This window comes from Protopterus annectens, chromosome 16.part0 (assembly GCF_019279795.1).
Source record: "Protopterus annectens isolate FY-2018-M chromosome 16.part0, PAN1.0, whole genome shotgun sequence".
NCBI lineage: Eukaryota > Metazoa > Chordata > Ceratodontiformes > Protopteridae > Protopterus > Protopterus annectens.
The window spans coordinates 397,373,405-397,391,277 of record NC_056750.1 but is presented as its reverse complement, the minus strand read 5'-3'; the positions used below and the strand labels follow the sequence as shown (position 1 = coordinate 397,391,277).

Below are 17,873 nucleotides of genomic sequence, written 5' to 3'. Positions count from 1 at the left end.
ACGTTTGTAGAATGTTCCTGATTCTTTTATTTCTGTCTGTGCCATCTCCCAAACATAAAATGTTTTCCGTTTTCATTTTGTATTAAAAAAAAGTAAAAAAACAAAAATATGAGCTATACTAATGGGAAAAAGTCCGGACGACTGGACTTTTTCCTGTTGGGATATACTTGGATTTACAATGGGTACGCTGGTTGGGCTGGCCGGTCAATGTGCTCATTTTTGAATGCTAATGTCCAGTCATTGTATAATAATATAAGCATTCAGTGATCTAATATAGACCTTCTGGAAGTTGAACTTCAGAGATCAGCATAATTAAAGGAAGAAAACAAATGTAATCAACACATTATGCTGCAAAAACACTCTAATAGTTGAAACACCATATTAGTACTCCTCTCCACCATATAAGTACATTTACATTACATGATAGCTGCATCATGAATTCTCAACTTGCTGTTAATTAACTGGGTTTAAGTTTGGCTTCAAGCAGTAATAAAAAGAACCTGCCTTCTTGTCCCAAATTCAATGTCTGATTCTACTACAATCCTTGTTTAGCAACCGTTGTTTATTCTTACAAGGGTACACTGATTTTAAGTGTATAACAATGTTATGAGAGCAAGGTATATCTTGTTAAAATTTCCATGGCAGAAAACATATTTAAGCAGCTATCTGCATCAATTCACAAGCAAAAACATGGAATTGTGTGCAGAAATGCACTTTACAACATGTGCGAAGTGCCAAAAAAGCCATAGAAGGGGACCACTCATACCCTGTAATATAGAGGGAATCTCACATTCTCAAACACATGGACATCTCTCCTTCCCTTGTCACCATAACTGTAATACAATTTAATAAGTAGCATTCTACCTCTAAACTAGCAAGTGCTTCCATGCCAAGCATTAACATTTTATTTTACATACAAGCATCACCCCATTTTAGTCTAATATCATTCAATAACCTTTAGTATTCATGCACAACCACTCAAAGGACTTAATCAGATCACATAGTCATATTGTTGTTCTTCAACAGAGTTCATAGTTAGCAGATGCCCTTCATGTAGTAACTGGGAAACAATGTCCTTCACAAACAAGCATTTAAAAAAAAACATCAGACACACTTTTGATCACCAGCTCTGCAACTGTAAGTCAGCAAACTCCCAGGTTTAAACAGCAAAACCAACAATCCTTGTCTAAGCAAATTAAAATTTCCACATCCCAAAGAAACAGAATAAAGCATCAATTCAGCAAATTTAATTTCAAACACTCTATGAATTCCCATTACCCATACTAAGAAAACTATAATAGGGTAAATTTTCAAACATTCCCCATACAGGTCCATCACACATAAACCCCTATCCATAAAAAGGGTCTATATTAGATCACTGAACACTTAAAAAAATTAACGGTGATTAATTGACCATATGTAAGCGAAAACTTGCCATTTCGAACTGTCAGAACAGCAATTTTTTTCCTAGGGAAAAAAAATGCTGTTCCAACAAAAAAAATAAATAAATAAATAAAACAGTTTAAAAATTTACATTAAGTAGGGGGGCTTCACCCCCACCCCCCTACTTAAATATACCAACTCCGAGACCATACTACAGTGCCGAAAATGGCAAAGTAACAAAGTGGCCAAGCAAATTCTTTCCCAGGGAAAGAATTTGCTTAAAAGCCGCTTTGATATTTTGCCGTTTCAGGCTTTTGAGTTCAACCAAGACGCATTCGAAAGAATGTGTCTTCAGTCTTCTAATAGGGAACCCATAAAAACATTTTAAATTAAAATACCTTATATCCCTGTTTCTTGTATATGTCAGGTTTAAATTTCTTAAATTAGTGCCTATTTATGTTCCTAAGAGTGCTCCTTTATAGGGGGAAAGGAAGTGATCCTGGTCCACTTTACACAAGAAGAACTACTAAAATGGAAGCACAATCATTTTTACTCATCTTCTGAGTTGTTGGCTGCTGAGATTTGCCTGCAAAAATCAACTGACACAAGCTGATTTAAGTATACTTTTCTCTGAACTTATTTAAGATTAGATATTTGTAGATATTTATTTCATTGAATATTGTGCTCTCTATTTATTTGCAGTTAGTCTCCCCCCTCCCTGTTCCTATTGCGGTGTTAATCTTGGTGGCTTTGGAATTGCTCGCCCCTGCTGTAAATCTGTTTTTGGACACTCCTCCTAGGCCCATCTCATTTGCTCACTCAACTGAGTACAGTGAGGTCATATTTTGATTTCAGACACTCCTACTAGTCCCATCTTCTCTGCTGTGTACAGAAACAGCACTTGGGAAGGACATCTCCTATAGCATTTTAATCTGCTCTGTTCCCTCCCTCTCCCCTCTCCACAAAAAAAAAAAAAAAAAAAAAAAAATGTCCAAGCTTGTTTTCTGCCTTTCCTGTAACTAGTCTAGTTCAGATATATATTTGCTGTATCTAGGACTATTTGTAAGCTTCTGAGGCCCCTAAGCCTTTCTGTGTTAGAGGGAAGCCTTCTAGCTTATCAGTGGGAGTGGTAAGCACTAGGTAGCCTATCTACCACAAGTGGAGTTGTTTCTGGCCCAGAAATTGTAGTTTATTGGCCATTTGGGCAGTTTTTCCATCTCTTTCGACTTTCTAATTTAAAAGCCTGCGTTTGCCCTTGTTTCCCACCTTTCCTGTAACTAGTCTAGTTCAGATAGAGACTTGCTGTATCCAGGATGGTTTGTAAGCTTCTGAGCCCCCTCCAAGCCTTCCTGTGTTTGAGGGAAGCCTTCTAGCTTATTAGTGGCAGGGTAAGCACTAGGTAGCCTATCTACCATAGGAGGAGTGTTTTCTGGCCCAGAAATTGTAGTTCTTTGGCTGTTTGGGCAGTTTTTTCCATCTCTTTCAACTTTCTGGTTTAAAAGCCCACGTTTGCACTTGCTTTCCCGCCTTTCCTGTAACTAGTCTAGTCCAGATACAGATTGCTGTATCCAGGACTGTTCATAAGCTTCTGAGCCCCCAAGCCTTTTTGTGTTGGAGAGAAGCCTTCTAGCTTATCAGTGGGAGTGATAAGCACTAGGTAGCCTATCGACCACAAGAGGAGTGGTTACTGGCCCAGAAATTTAAGTTTATTGGCCGTTTGGGCAGTTTTTCCATCAATTTCAACTTTCTGGTTTAAAAGCCCACATTTGCACTTGTTTCCCACCTTTCCTGGAACTAGTCTAGTCCAGATACAGATTTGCTGTATCCAGGACTGTTTATAAGCTTCTGAGCTGTGCCAAAAAGTCTGCTCTTCAATTTTTCCCTTAGATCTGCTAGTTGTCTCCTCTCCTGCACTTTTACTACTTATTAGTCTAGCATTTTACCAGACGTCTTGTAGCAATTATTGTACCACACAAAAGTGCTACCAGCACTTAATGATCTACAAGGAAACAGCTCCAGTACTTATTATTAATGTCCAACCCTCCAGGGATGTCTAAAAGTCAGTTCCCTGTGCTTTCTCCTATTAACTTGGTGAACTTTGGCAGCCTGAGGCAATGTAGCAACTGCCTCATGTACACTGACAACCCTCTCCTCTTACTTCCCAACACTCAGACTTATGAGAGATGTACTTATATATCCAAACTGGAAGCCATGCATTCTCCAGCCAAGACCAAAATAGCTGGTCAAGAGGAGAAGGTCAATACTTGCACCACACCACATTGAACACATAGCCCTCCAGAACACACACCAGCACTGCCTTCACATAAAAACACAGACCACACACCCACCTTCGCAGAGGCTCTCAATAAAAATATACCCAAACAGCAGAGACCTCCAAGGCAGAGACTCACTTGACCACCACAACACAGCACTAATCACGAGACACATAACTCTCCTAAACTGTGTGCCACTCAACTAAAGCCCCTAAGGCAAAACAGCATGCCCAACACACTAGTCATAGGTGACTCGATAGTGAGGCACACTGATGTCCCACTCACTAGGCTGAATAAGGAGAAAGTAACAATCAGCTGCCCGTCAGGTGCCAGGATCTGCCACATAACGCAAGCACTCAGGTCCCTCAACAACAGGTACAATTATGACTGTGCTGAAATGGTACATGTGGGTGTGAATGACCTGAGATGTACCTCCCTGGACTACATAAAAAAACACATGGAGGAGGTCTTGGATTATGAAGCCCAGGCGGGTATGACCCTAGCCCTGAGCAACCTCCTACCATCACCCAGAATGATACCACAGTAGAATCAGAAAATGATCGATTTCAACAATTGGCTAAGTTTCTGGTGTCCTTCTAAGGGGATCCAGTATCTGTCTGACATGATTGACAGACCTCGATGCTTTGCCAGAGATGGCCTGTATCTGTCACCCCTGGGCTTCCGGATACTGGCAAAGGCTCTTGCCACCCCTATAGTGCCTTTTTTATGTGGTGTTCCAAAGACAAAATTACCACCAAAACAGCTACAAACAAATGAAATCTGAGGGTCATGCTGCTCAACGCTAGAAGTCTAAATCTCAAAATGCACTCACTCAAAGCACTCCTTAAAATGGAGAACATCAACATTTGTGCTGTAACAGAGACCTGGTGCAAGGCAGCAGAAAGCACCACTGCACTACCAGGCTATAACTCATTCCACACCTTTCGGCCCCAGAACTTGGACTGAAGCTCCAAAGGTGGTGGTGTTTCCATATTCATAAAGGATGCACACACCTCCAGACTGGTGGCCCAACATAATGCATCAGAGCTACTTCAGGTGCAGCTAACATTGGGTAAGACAGCGATTCAGGTTGTAGCTTGCTATAGATCCCCAACCATGTCCCAAGACTTACACTCCAGGTTCCCACCCTGGAGAATATTAGGGTCCAACCTAACACTGTCATACTGGGCAACTTCAACTACCCCTCCATTAACTAGGAAAACTACTCATGTACCAATACACTTGCCCAACATTTCCTGGAATTCATTAATTCCAATGCCCTGGACCAACTCGTTCTTACCCCCACTAGAGGTAGCAACATTCTTGAGCTGGTCATTATTAACATGGGAAACAGTTGCTCTACACCAATAGTCAACTCCTCCCTGGTTAGATCTGACCACAAACTAATCACCTTGGAAATCCACGTCTCTCCCACCCACCCTGCAAAGGTAACCACCATGAAAAACTTTTCCAAAGCTAACTTTGGGCTCCTAAAAACAGAGGTGGCTAACTACACAGCACTCATGCAAATGGAGAATAGTTGCATGACCGCCAAAACATATACCAGTGCACTGTACAAACACGTACACAAATGCATGGATCTCGCCATACCCAATAGAACCAAGATGCTCTCCTCCAAAAAAAGGAAGCCAATCTGGTGGTCCCCTGTCATAAACAAACTCTACAACAATGGAGGAAACTGATGCAGAATAAGGTGAAGTCCCAAGACTGAAAAAACTCCCTTATCAGCCTCAACAAAAAGTTGAGATCCCTCATCAAATCCTCTAAAGCTAGCTATGAAAACAGAACTGCAACAGATAGTAAAGACAACCACAAGGCCTTCTATAGTTATGTAAACAATCTCCACAGCAATACCCAGATTTGCTCTGAGCTATTGCACAATGGTACCTCCTATACCGAGCCAACAGATATTGCCAATATACTGGCTGACAGATTCAGTACCAACTTTACCACTCTCTCCCCCACCAAAGGACCAATCACAATACCAGTAGATTGCAAGGCACTCAGTATTACTGCTGCACAGGTAAAAACAGCACAGTCCAAGGCCAAGAGTACAGCTTCTGTGGGACCTGACAATATTCTTGGCTGTGTTCTAAATGAACTACAGAGTGAACTGGCACCTCACCTGTGTGCCTTGTTCAATCACAGCCTCACCTCAGGCTTTGTCCCTAATGAATGGAGCACTGCTACAGTCATCCCTCTCCACAAAGGTGGAGCAACTACAGACCCTGGGAGCTATCGCCCCATTAGCCTGATGAGTCTGATATGCAAAGCTATGGAATGCATCATCATGGACCTAATAAACAAGGATATAGAGAATCTCCAAACTCTGAATCCCACACAGTTTGGTTTTGTGAAGCGTAGATCATGCCTGCTCAACCTGGTCAACTTCTTTGAGTCAGTCACCAGAGCTGTGGATGAAGGCAAGTCGGTTCATACAGCCTACCTTGATCTGGCCAAAGCCTTTGATACCGTTCCCCACTCAGGAATCATAGAAAAACTCACTAAGCTAGGCATCAACCCCTATCTCACTAGGTGGGTTGCAAACTGGCTCACAGATAGAACCCACAGTGTGAAAGTAGTTGACTCCAAGTCGGACTGCCAACCAGTCATGAGTGAAGTCCCACAGGGTTCGGTCCTGGGTCCTCTCCTGTTTGGTATCTACTTCTCTGAAGTCCAGGCCAACATGAAGGGATTCTGGCTGACAAAGTTCACAGACAATTGCAAGTTAGGAGCTATTATTAACTCCTCAAGTGATGTTGACATCCTACAGAAAGGTCTCACTGAGACCAATGACTGGTGTCAGAACCATGGCCTTAAGCTCAATGCTAAAAAATGTGTCATCATCCCCTTTGGGAAAAACACGGTTCCCATGAATTACCACATTGATGGTAGTCCACTGAAAACAGAAGGCATTATAAGAGATCTGGGAACATAGGTTGACAGCAACCTCTCTTTTGACCACCACATTGCTACTGTGGTCAGAAAGTCCTTCTGTGTGGCACATCTCATTGCTAAGGGTTTTGCATCCAGGAAGAAAGAGGTCATTGTCTCCCTCTACTCTTCCCTCATTAGGCCAGTCATTGAATACAATGCCCCATTTGGCATGTACCTCACTAGACACCTGCAACAACTGAAGAGGCTGCAAAAGTACCTCACAAAGAGGATCTTAGGCCTTAATTACTTGTCCTATATGGACAGACTCAAAAAACTCCAACTATTCTCTGTCTCATATCATCTACTTAGAGGCGATATCTGCTTGATTTAGAAAGCCATGTCTGACCCAGCTCTGTTAGAAAGGCTACATCTAAAGAAATCCCAATCCCTCCACATACCACGCTCCAGAGGCCTCAACTTCACACCACAGTCAACAGGTTCATAACCCAGAGACTGCCCATGCTATGGAATAGACTTCCCATACATGTCAAACAGAGCACCTCACTGGCCCTCTTCAAGAGAAATCTTGATGAGTGGATGGGAAATAGAAAATTCAACCCCGGGTATCACTCCAGTGGCTCTACTCCACAGAGGCACGGGTAACTAAGGTCGGGTGGCATGATGCCAGGGTAATCCTATGGGCTAGGCTTGTAAAGGCTCCAGGACCATTAGCCTAGTACACAACTATGAACCTATGAACTTACAGCTTCCTGCAAAATGCATTACAAATCAGAAAGAACCTTGCACAGTCTACAGCTAAGAGGAGAAAACAAATACAAAAGCAGCAAGCAAGACATCTCCAGGTGAGTGCAGACATTTTCTAAGTAAAATCTCTTCAGTTTTAGTGATCAAGATGAAACAAGCACTTTTTTTTCCTTTTTATTACTTCCTTCACTCTCTCTCTCTCTTCTCCTCCCCTCCCCTTCTGCTACCAATAGCTCTATGATACTGAAGCTAGTAGCTACACTAGTAAGGAGAAAAAAAGAGGAGAGAGAGAGAGAAACAACATTACAAATCCATGTAACACTCACACTTGTCTTATAAATCTTAAAAAACAGGACAAGTCCCCTCTCATCTTTATGAACAGATTGCACAAATCAGTCATGTCACCTCTAAGAGTACAGATAAAAAAATCAACACAAGGAACAAGCTGATGAACACAATGTACCCCATAAACTGTCTTGCAACCTAGCAATTTAAAAGGAAATAAACAAATAAATGAAAACAAACATTTGAAGCAATTATTTAAGTTATAAAACAAGAACTATTTACCTATAAAATTTAATATGAGACTGTGTTAGAAATGCATTCGTAACTTGTTAAACTTGAATAAATCAGTGACTTATTCAGTAAAGACTGTAAACAGAAATCATTTGTTATTGGTCTAATTCTTACTAATTCTTACCAACTTTAGATTGTGATTTTTGTTTATTGTGTTTGTTGATATTATAAACTGAGAACTGAAACTGTACTTTGTAATCAGGTTTCTGAAGAAGTCCCAAGTACTAGGGGCTTTATCTCTTCTATTGGTATTTGTCTAAATAAATACTTGTGGTGCCTGAAAATGATTTGTGAGTTAGATTTTTGCCTGTTTGCCAAGATTTGTGATACCCTTCTGATCCTGGGGCTGTGTCACTACATGAGGCTATTTGCTTTACAGATTTCTTAGTGCATGGAGCAGTTCATCTTCATTTGTTAAAATAGTGTCCAGATAGTACTGACAGGAAAATTTTTGAATATTTCCACCAACGTTGAAAATAACAAAGACAAGCTTATTATTGATAAGTTATGGCAAAAAAACCCTAATAATAATTTTCCTGTATTTAAATGTAGTTATGCAGAGCTCTAAAACTTGCTTCACCCCTTTATCATATTTTTCCATCTAGTTGCACTATGACAGTTTGCTGTTAGTTACTTTAATTAATAAAATCTAGTGTTTTTATGGTAACTATTACTGTCATTATTTGGATGATTGAAATGATCCTTAAGAATGTTATTACTTTCTGTTTTAGTTCTAGTACTTTATTGAGGTAATTTTCATGCTTACTAGATGTAAAAATGTTAAAAGGTCTTTAATCAGAGTTTTATTTTTTGTCACTGAATGCAGTTTTGACCACTTTTTTCAGTGAGACCTGATTCAGAAAAATGTCTTTCACACAACTGACAGGAAACCCATGTTGCAAGGAATAACATGCTTAATATTTGTTAACATTTTTGTAGAGAAACCTATATAAAACAAATGTTATAAGTATATTAAGTCCATTACTTTTAGCCTTTTGCTTTATAAATTCATTCTAAGTCAAAGAAACCCAGAAGAACAGTTCCCAGACGTACACTTTGTACTTTCTGAGGAAGGGCAGGTCTTTTCTTTTCTCTTTTTTTTTTTTTTTGTAAAGGATTTAACCCCCACTGATTGACTAGAAAAAAATAATAGACTTCTTATATATTTAAATATCCCAGACAGCTGATGGATTGGACTAAAGGCTGCACTCCAAAAGAAGACCAAGTAAGAATATTGGGATATTTGAGTACTGTCTGCTTGGCATACAGGCATAAACTCTCCACAGTTACAGATCTCAACTGGTCTCAAAATACCAAGCATATAAAATTAATTTACACACTATTTAAAGTAAATTAATCACATTATCTATGCTATGTATAAGTTGAGATTTGCTGAGTTGAGAACTCAGGCTGTGGCATGCTGCAAAGCTGTCTGTGCAGCAGAGCACACAGACAAGCTAGTAGCCCGACTGTACAATAGCTGTGAGTGTTCTGTGACTAGCATGCCATTTATGACAATGAGAAGATTATGTTACGAAATATGACTTTGTGTAGACATCAGGAACACGACATTGTACTGTAAAGTATGTTGGTAGAAAAACGGAAACAGCACCTTTGGACTAGAGCACAGTAATAATATCATGTGTTCCAATGGATGGGAACTGGAACAATATAGGCAGGGTCAGGACAGCTTCTACAAACAAGGTAGTAACATGTACTTGTGGAAACATGACATGCTAAGGGGGTGTGCATGGAGCATTTACCCTACTACCAAAAGTTAATACAAGGAAATTTCATCTTGTTTTCACCAGTTGAGGGGGAAGGTAGAAATATTTCTCAGTAGTAGGGAGAAAATAAAGAAAAAAGGACCAGGCATCCCCTATATAGCCCCACTGTTGTTTTGCAGTGTGTAGCTCACACTGGCTTATATCTGAATCTTATGCCACATTAACTTTGTTGGGGCAGGATGATTGTTGCCTAGCATTAACACTACAGGGGTTTATACAGAATATCAATCAATATTTTTACAGGAATTTGTTGTACAGAGGATAACTGCTCTTTTAGAATTAAGCTTATATATGCACTACCCCATGAATGTGCATGACTCTTCATTTGCATTATATGAAATATGGGCCCACAGAAGTCCCTTCATAGAATTATCTTTATTTATGTGAGCTTCAGGACCTTGGTTTAGCATGTTACAGTGAGCATAAGGCAACCTAACTTCAAATTGAAGCATGTGTGGTCGAATGGCATTTAGGTGAGCAAATACAGTCAAATAGCACACTAATCAAATGTTGAAAATCTCATCAATGGAACAGTGAGGGAAGGCAATCACAGAAATAAGCACCCTATCCTACCACAAACAAGAAATAAACACAAAAATAAAAAATAATAATGTATAAGTACCTTGTCCTCCAGTAAGTAAGGAAGTATATGCATAAGCCTAGCACAAAATGTCACTCAGAAAGTCAAAGTCTCAAGACAAGCAAAATAAAGTCAATGTCCCAGTACTCCAGTAATTTTATTGAATGGGTCCATGGCTCCATGTAATACCAAAAATGGAAAAAAAAAACGAACTTTGTGAGATTCAAACCAATAATACAAAAACAAAGAGGGAGAAAGTCTGCTATGTGTGTTATGCTGTCCACTAAACTGCATCTAATAGTCACAGAAAGTCTTCTTTAACCTACATTATTACAGACTCTCTGGCACTACCTTGCTTTCTTTTAATATATTGCTTTTGATTATCTGTTGATGGTTTATGAATGGTTGCTTAGTAGGATGTTCAACTGCCTTTGTTTGCTTATCTGGAGTTCAAAATCCTAGGACTGACTACAAGTTTAGAGCGCTGAGCATAGATTGTTCTGAAATCTGTTTGACTGCAGCATGGAAACAAATGTGGTTAATGGTGCTGGTTACTGAGTACACCTTCTGGATACAATTATTGATTTACTTCTTGCATTACCAGCTGCAATGACCAATTGTGATAGATCCAGTGCAAGATAATCATGATGATCAATGTGCAGATAAAGAAAGGTCTTTATATTTTCAGGTGGTTTTTGCAACAGAGACTGTTCTCAGTGGAATAATGCTCAGCTCTGCATCAGTTTGAGATTTGTATTGGAAATGCTGCCTTATATGTACTGGTATAAGTGTGAATAACATTAACTGTGTGAAACTTCTGCTTCAAATATATGAATAAAACATTTTATGAATAATGTATTTTTTCACATGAAGGCTACAGGAAATGTGTTTATGAGCACAGAAAAGCTTAACATATCTGAAGCAGTTGATGTTTTGAAGGCTACCCAAACAGCATTAAAAGAAAGAAATATCACCATGGAGTCAGGAGACCTGCTGAGTGTAATGCAGTTTTTACGAAATGTGGCAGATATTGGCACCAAAGACCATGAAAATCCACAGGCTCTACAGAACCTCAGCTACTACTTTATCAATGTAGCCGACGCTATTTTTGAAGAACAGCATGCTAGCATATGGGCTGACATTAATCAGGTAATATTATATACATGTAAATGAAAATATGGTTTTCCATAAAAGTGGTAATGAATTTGCTCAAAGTTGAGCTGGTAGTTTTAGTAATCCAGACATAATGGTATACTAATAGATTTCTGCATATCAAAAATCAGTTGAACAACGTGAAGCACGAAGCACACATGTGAAGCACAAAGCACACATCTTTTAGTCACTGAGAAAGCAAAATGGTCTAAACTTTAATGCACTAATCTGTAAAATAGTTCCAAGTTCAAATACTGGCAAAGGTGTTGTTTAGATGGCCATATTTAAAACTTTGCTTGTTACTTTGTAAATATCTTACAAAATTGATATACTTTACATCCTATTCCCTGTTTGTAATTGCAGCATAAATTGTAACATAAGGTCCTTCATCATATTTCGAAGTGGTAAGTGGGACACTTTATTTGAAGTCATATACACCAGAACATTTATAAAGCAGGCTTCTGTTTGTTATGAGAATTGGGCATATACAGCCTACAAAGGTTTACAGTAGCCACTAGTAATGGATTCCCAAAAGCTCAAAAAAGTAAAAAAAATAGAAATGTTAGAAAGCTTGATGAATAATGCTTTACTTGAGCAAATGGAAACTAAATGAATGGAAATGTATTTGGACTGTTGCCCTTTTCATTTAAAACTAGACAAAACTAAGTCAGGATAGTGAACTGTGCTTCTCTCGGTTCTGTTTTATATCTGATCAATCTGCTAAAGAACATCATTAATTGAATACAGTGTTATAAACTGTTTTTAGTACATAAAAATGATTGCTAGGTCGAGTCATAATGTTTTCTCAGATATGATGAGCAGTGCTTACAAATATGTTTTATTGTAAGCAGAATGTCTATAACATTTACTAGCTGTATATATATATATATATATATATATATATATAAAATATATATATATATATATATATATATATATATATATATATATATATATATGTACGCATACTGCCTCTCTCTCTCTCTCTATATATATATATATATATATATATATATATATATATATATATATATATATATATATATATGGTTCTACCTGACTTCGTCGACAGCGCAGAAGACCGACAGCGGAATTGAGCTCCAGAAGACCACGAAGAAGACCGACGCGAATCGCGGGTTGCAGAACATCGACAATGCAGAAGACCGACACGACGGATGACAACACCAACGCCGAGGATGCCGACATGGGGAAAGGCTGTGTGAGTATCCGGTAGTGACGGACGTTAGGGTGCGAGGCAGGTAAGTGTGGAGATTGCCGGGCTGTGGGGATAGGGGTGGGTTAAGTGGGTTAGGGTTAGGGGGCGATAGGGGTGGGTTAAGTGAGTTAGGGTTAGGGAGGGATAGGGGTGGGTTAAGTGAGTTAGGGTTAGGGAGCGATAGGGGTGGGTTAAGTGAGTTAGGGTTAGGGAGCGATAGGGGCGGGTTAAGTGAGTTAGGGTTAGGGAGCGGGTAGGTAAGTGTGCGATAGTGACGGACCTTAGGGTTAGGGTAAGGTTTAGTGTGGGCTTGTAAGGATTTTGGTGTGCTTGTGTTGTGTGTGTGGTTTGTGGAATGGGGATGTGTTTTGTTTTTAATTGTTATTGTGGTGTGTGCAGTGTATGGGGTTTCGTGTTTGTGTACCGTCGGTTATTTCGTTGTCGGTTATGTGTGGTTTCGTGTTTATGGACTGTCGAATATGTGGTGTCGGTGATGTGGTTGTCGGTGTTGTGTGGTTTCGATTATGTCAGGTAGAACCATCTAAATATATGGATCTAGGACATTTAATCGAAAGCACATTTCACCGAAACTCAAATGACCGAACACAAACCACCGCAAGCACAATTCACCGAAAACACAATTCACCGAAACACATTTCACCAAAAGTTATATATGGCCTTGCCCCCTCTGTAGTGTGACCTTGGAGTTAGTATATATAGTAGGGGGGGTGTGGGGGCGTAGCCCCCCACATATTTTAAGTATATCTCATGTTTGGATAAGAATAATATATTGCAATTGCAAGTATGCGTGTATATAGTTCAAAACATTTAAAATATGTGGGGGGGGGGGCTACACCTCCTACTATATATACTAACTCCAGGGTCACACTACAGTGGGGACAAGGCCATATACAACTTTCGGTGAAATGTATTTCAGTGAATTGTGTTTTCGGTGAATTGAGCTTTTGGTGAAAAGTGCAGAATAATTTGACTTTCGGTGAAATGTGCTTTTGGTGAAATGTCCTAGATCCATATACGTATATATATATATATATATATATATATATATATATATATATATATGTATATATATATATATATATATATATATATATATATATACTCTCTCTCTCTCTATATATATATATATATATATATATATATATATATATATATATATATATATATATATATATATATATATATATATATATATATATATATATATATATCTATATATATATATATATATATATATAGACTAGTGTGTATATATATATATATATATATATATATATATATATATATCTTTACTATTATATAGTTGACACATAAAAGACCCGCCTTACCTGAAATGTCGACTGAAATGTTCAACACGGAATGTCGAGGAGGTCAGAATGTTGCAAACACATGTCTAAATGCGAATTCGACTTTTCTCGACATTCGTAGAATCCAGTCTTACACAGTACAAGACATGCAGTGATGATATTGGGTACCTGTCAAATCTTCAAACGCAAAAAGTTTCGAACGTTACATGGTCGAGACCAAACGTTCAAAATTTTGAGTGCTCAAAGATAGACTTTCAACGGCACTGTACGGTGCAGATAGGGAGAATTTCCCTTTCCTGCACTGAAGTGCGGTTTTGGAGTTGGTATATTTAAGTGGGCGGGGGGGTAAGGGGGGGTGCAAGGGGGCTTTCCCCCCTGCCTACACTGTTAAAGTGTTTTTTTCTGTGTTTTCTTTTTTTTTATGTTCGAACATCCAAATGTTGAACATTTGGTCTCAACCATGTAACGTTCAACATTTTGGATGATCGAACATTTAACATAGTCCCATGATATTGCAGGGGGCAAGCCCACCTGCACACCCCCTGCATATTGTATATTACAACTAGGGTTGCCAACTTTTCATGTCAAAAATTCTGGACATGTACATGAAAGCAAAATGCGGTACCCCCCACACGTGCACCCCCCCCCACGCATGCAGTACCCCCCCCCCCACACACACACACACATACAGCCATTCCAGTGTCCCATTACTTGGCTATCTCTCCATTTCTCCCCACTTGCCATAAATACTGTTCAAAACTCTGTGTTCATACTGTTTTTGGCTTTACTTCTACAATGATCACAAATACTTGTATTTAATGTAAAACTTTTATTTCGAATTTTACAGCACAAACACTAATAGCCATTTGCTAAACAAGCAATACAGTCTCTCATAAACAGACATAGCTTTAATACTTCTTTGCCTTTAAAACTCACATTCACTGAAACAGTATTGAAACATACATTCAAAGAAAATGAATCTGGCTGGCCAGTGGTGGATTAAGTTTACCTTTGGGTTTTTTCAAATCATAGCCCCCTTGCACACATTTTTAAAGCCAAGCAAAAAGTTCTTTGATTCACCTTCCTGATTGTATTAAATTTTAATACATAATAAAAGCTAGCAGACTAGAATTAGCAGCCATCACAACTTTAAGACTGATACTGAAACAAAACACGAGCCAATAATGACAAAACTGCCCAATTCAGAACATTTCAACCATAAATGGCCACTCATACTTATGTCATTAAAATCCACCAATATCAATCAATATGCACAATCTCTGCAGTGCAGAAGTAAAACATCATCTTAATTCCACATTAAACAAAGAGATCTGCAACTAATGAAAAGTTGCTGCTAGCAAACAATTGTATATTTCAGTGTTTCATCTACAAATCAATGCATGCTGCCTTGAAGAATTGATTGCCTATGTTACGTTAATGGTAAGCTGCCGGTAATATTGCAATAGGAAATGGATGGCAAACTGAAAACAGGTTCATAGGAGGACATACTCTCAGGACTGCAGCTCAACAGACATAGACACACAAAAGTGAGGTCCTCCACCTCTGACTTGTAAAACAGAATAACACTCATTTGCTGTCTGTCATATACATTCAGTCACCACCCTAGCTCAGGAAATATGTAAACATACTTTTGCAAATTAAGAACAAGAAATATTGCCAGTAGAATCCACACAAAATGTCTCAAATACAGGATAAATGTAAAAACCACAGAAAAAGAGAGACGCTGACAGCTGCAAAAATCCAACAAGGCCTTTACTAGTGCAAAAACACAAGCGCTTTCACAAAATGAGCTTCCTCAGGTGTACATCAAGCACTAATAAGACACACCTATATATACACAGTACAAATCACATGATGCAAAACAATCAACTTCCTGCTTAAAAAATTTTTAACATGTATATAAGAAATACGTATAAAAATATATACACATAAATAAAACCTAAACAGTAAACATAAATATAAATATAAACATCATTTAATATACATTAAATACTAAAATAAACACTTTAAAATCATCTTTTTAGTGGCCTCATTTTCAACCTAGGTTTTAGGGGAATGCATTCATTAAGACCATGCCCTTCCGTACTTCTCAACCTGGTAATCCAAATAGCTTCTAGATTCTCAGTCCTGTTATACATATCACCCTGTCTAATACTCTCATGCAGCAACCCAATCACTCTAAAACCAAAAACATGAGATACATCTGTACTAGATACATGTTTAGAAAGTGCATTAGTTGTACTGAGTTTCCTGATGTTATAAACATGCTCCCTAATCCGATCCCTAAGATGCCTATCCGTCTTACCAACATAAAATTTGGCACAGGTCCTACAGCTAGCAAGATAAACAACATGTTTACTATCACAGGTGCCAGAAACTTTAAAAATGTAATTTCTACCCTGGTCAGGGTGAGTAAATGATGACCCACTATCTATATAGCTACACCAATTGCAATTCCCACACTGTTGAGTGCCAGTGCAAACACTTTGTAACCTATCCTCCTTCAGATAGCAAAGTCTCCTTTTAATAGATCTGTCATTTCTAAAACTGATCCTAGGGGTATCATCAATTATACCTGATACTTCACTGTCTGTCAATAACACCTGCCAGTGTTTCCTAATAAAATTAATATACCTATCCACATCAGAAGTGTATTTCAGAGAGACTCTCAGATTGGCCTGAGTTGAGATCTTATCTGAACTTTCAGAAGGTTGTTTCTTCATGGAGAAATAAGGTCTGGCTCTATCACTCTGTTTACACGTAGCTCTAGGTACTTGTTCAGACAAGGTCCTATCATCATACCCTCTTTCTTTCAAGAAGCTTTTAACTCTATCCACTTCACTTTCAAAATCTTCTTCTCTCACATTTAGTCTTGAAGCCCTCATGACCTGATTTGCCACAACATTTCCAAATATATGGGGGGGATGCGCACTGTCACGATGTAAAAGATGGTTAACATGACAACTCTTCCTGTACTGTTTAGTATATACATTCCCTTCCGGGTCTCTCAGTACTGCTTCATCTAAAAAATCTAAACCTTCATAAGATATCTTATGTGTGAATTGCAAATAATCTGTAGACTTGTTAACATGCAGCAAAAATCTGGACAAACACTCCTCATCTCCCTCCCACAAAATAAAAACATTGTCTACAAATCTACGATAAAACAAAACATGCTCACTAAAAGGGCCCTTAAAGATATAACGGTCCTCCCAAACTGCCATAACTGCATTGGCGTAGCTGTTGGCACAAAAAGTGCCCATAGCTACGCCATTGCACTGTCTAAACATCTGGTTACCAAACAAATATATATTGTGTTCAAGCACCATTCTCAATAAATTTACCAATAAAGTGACTATCTCATTACTATACTGTGTATAGCTCTCTAAAAATTGTTGAACAGCTGTCACACCCATGTCATTAGGTATCACAGTAAACAGCAGCAGAGAGAGAAATGCTGAACTTAACTGGTTCTATTAATAATGTATATGGTGAGTTGCTTAAACAATATCCTAGAGATGTCTTAGATTTTTATGTAGAAGACATCCTGAACTCACTTACTCTCTATGAGAATAAACTCCAAAAAGTGAAAATTGAGAAAATTTCCAGAGATAGAGCCAATTTCCATGTTGGGAACATCTTCACTTGGCTGAGGGAAGAGCGTGGCCGTGAGGGACACAGTTTACAGAGCACTGCTACGACGGCGGAAGTAGCATCGGCTGCTTCTGATGGGGCGGAAGTACAGTTGACGTCTGGAGATCAACAGGGAGATGCGAGTGCCTCTGCATTTGCAGGTCTTATTCCTGGAGAGTTGAACACCAGAAAAAAGTTTGTTACTACGACGGCGCAAGTAGATAGGGACAGACTTGATTCTACTGATCCCCCTATGGTGTC

General features: G+C 38.7%; 1 protein-coding gene across 3 annotated transcripts in view; it reads left to right on the top strand.

The window, feature by feature from the left end:
* Positions 1 to 17,873, top strand: part of ADGRD2 (adhesion G protein-coupled receptor D2) — a 1,709,855-nt gene that overhangs the window by 496,139 nt on the left and 1,195,843 nt on the right. For all 3 annotated transcript variants that reach the window (XM_044058541.1, XM_044058538.1, XM_044058539.1), the window contains exon 8: positions 11,136 to 11,411. In XM_044058541.1, coding sequence (XP_043914476.1) covers positions 11,136 to 11,411 — 276 coding nt within the window. The remainder of the gene's footprint in view (positions 1 to 11,135; positions 11,412 to 17,873) is intronic.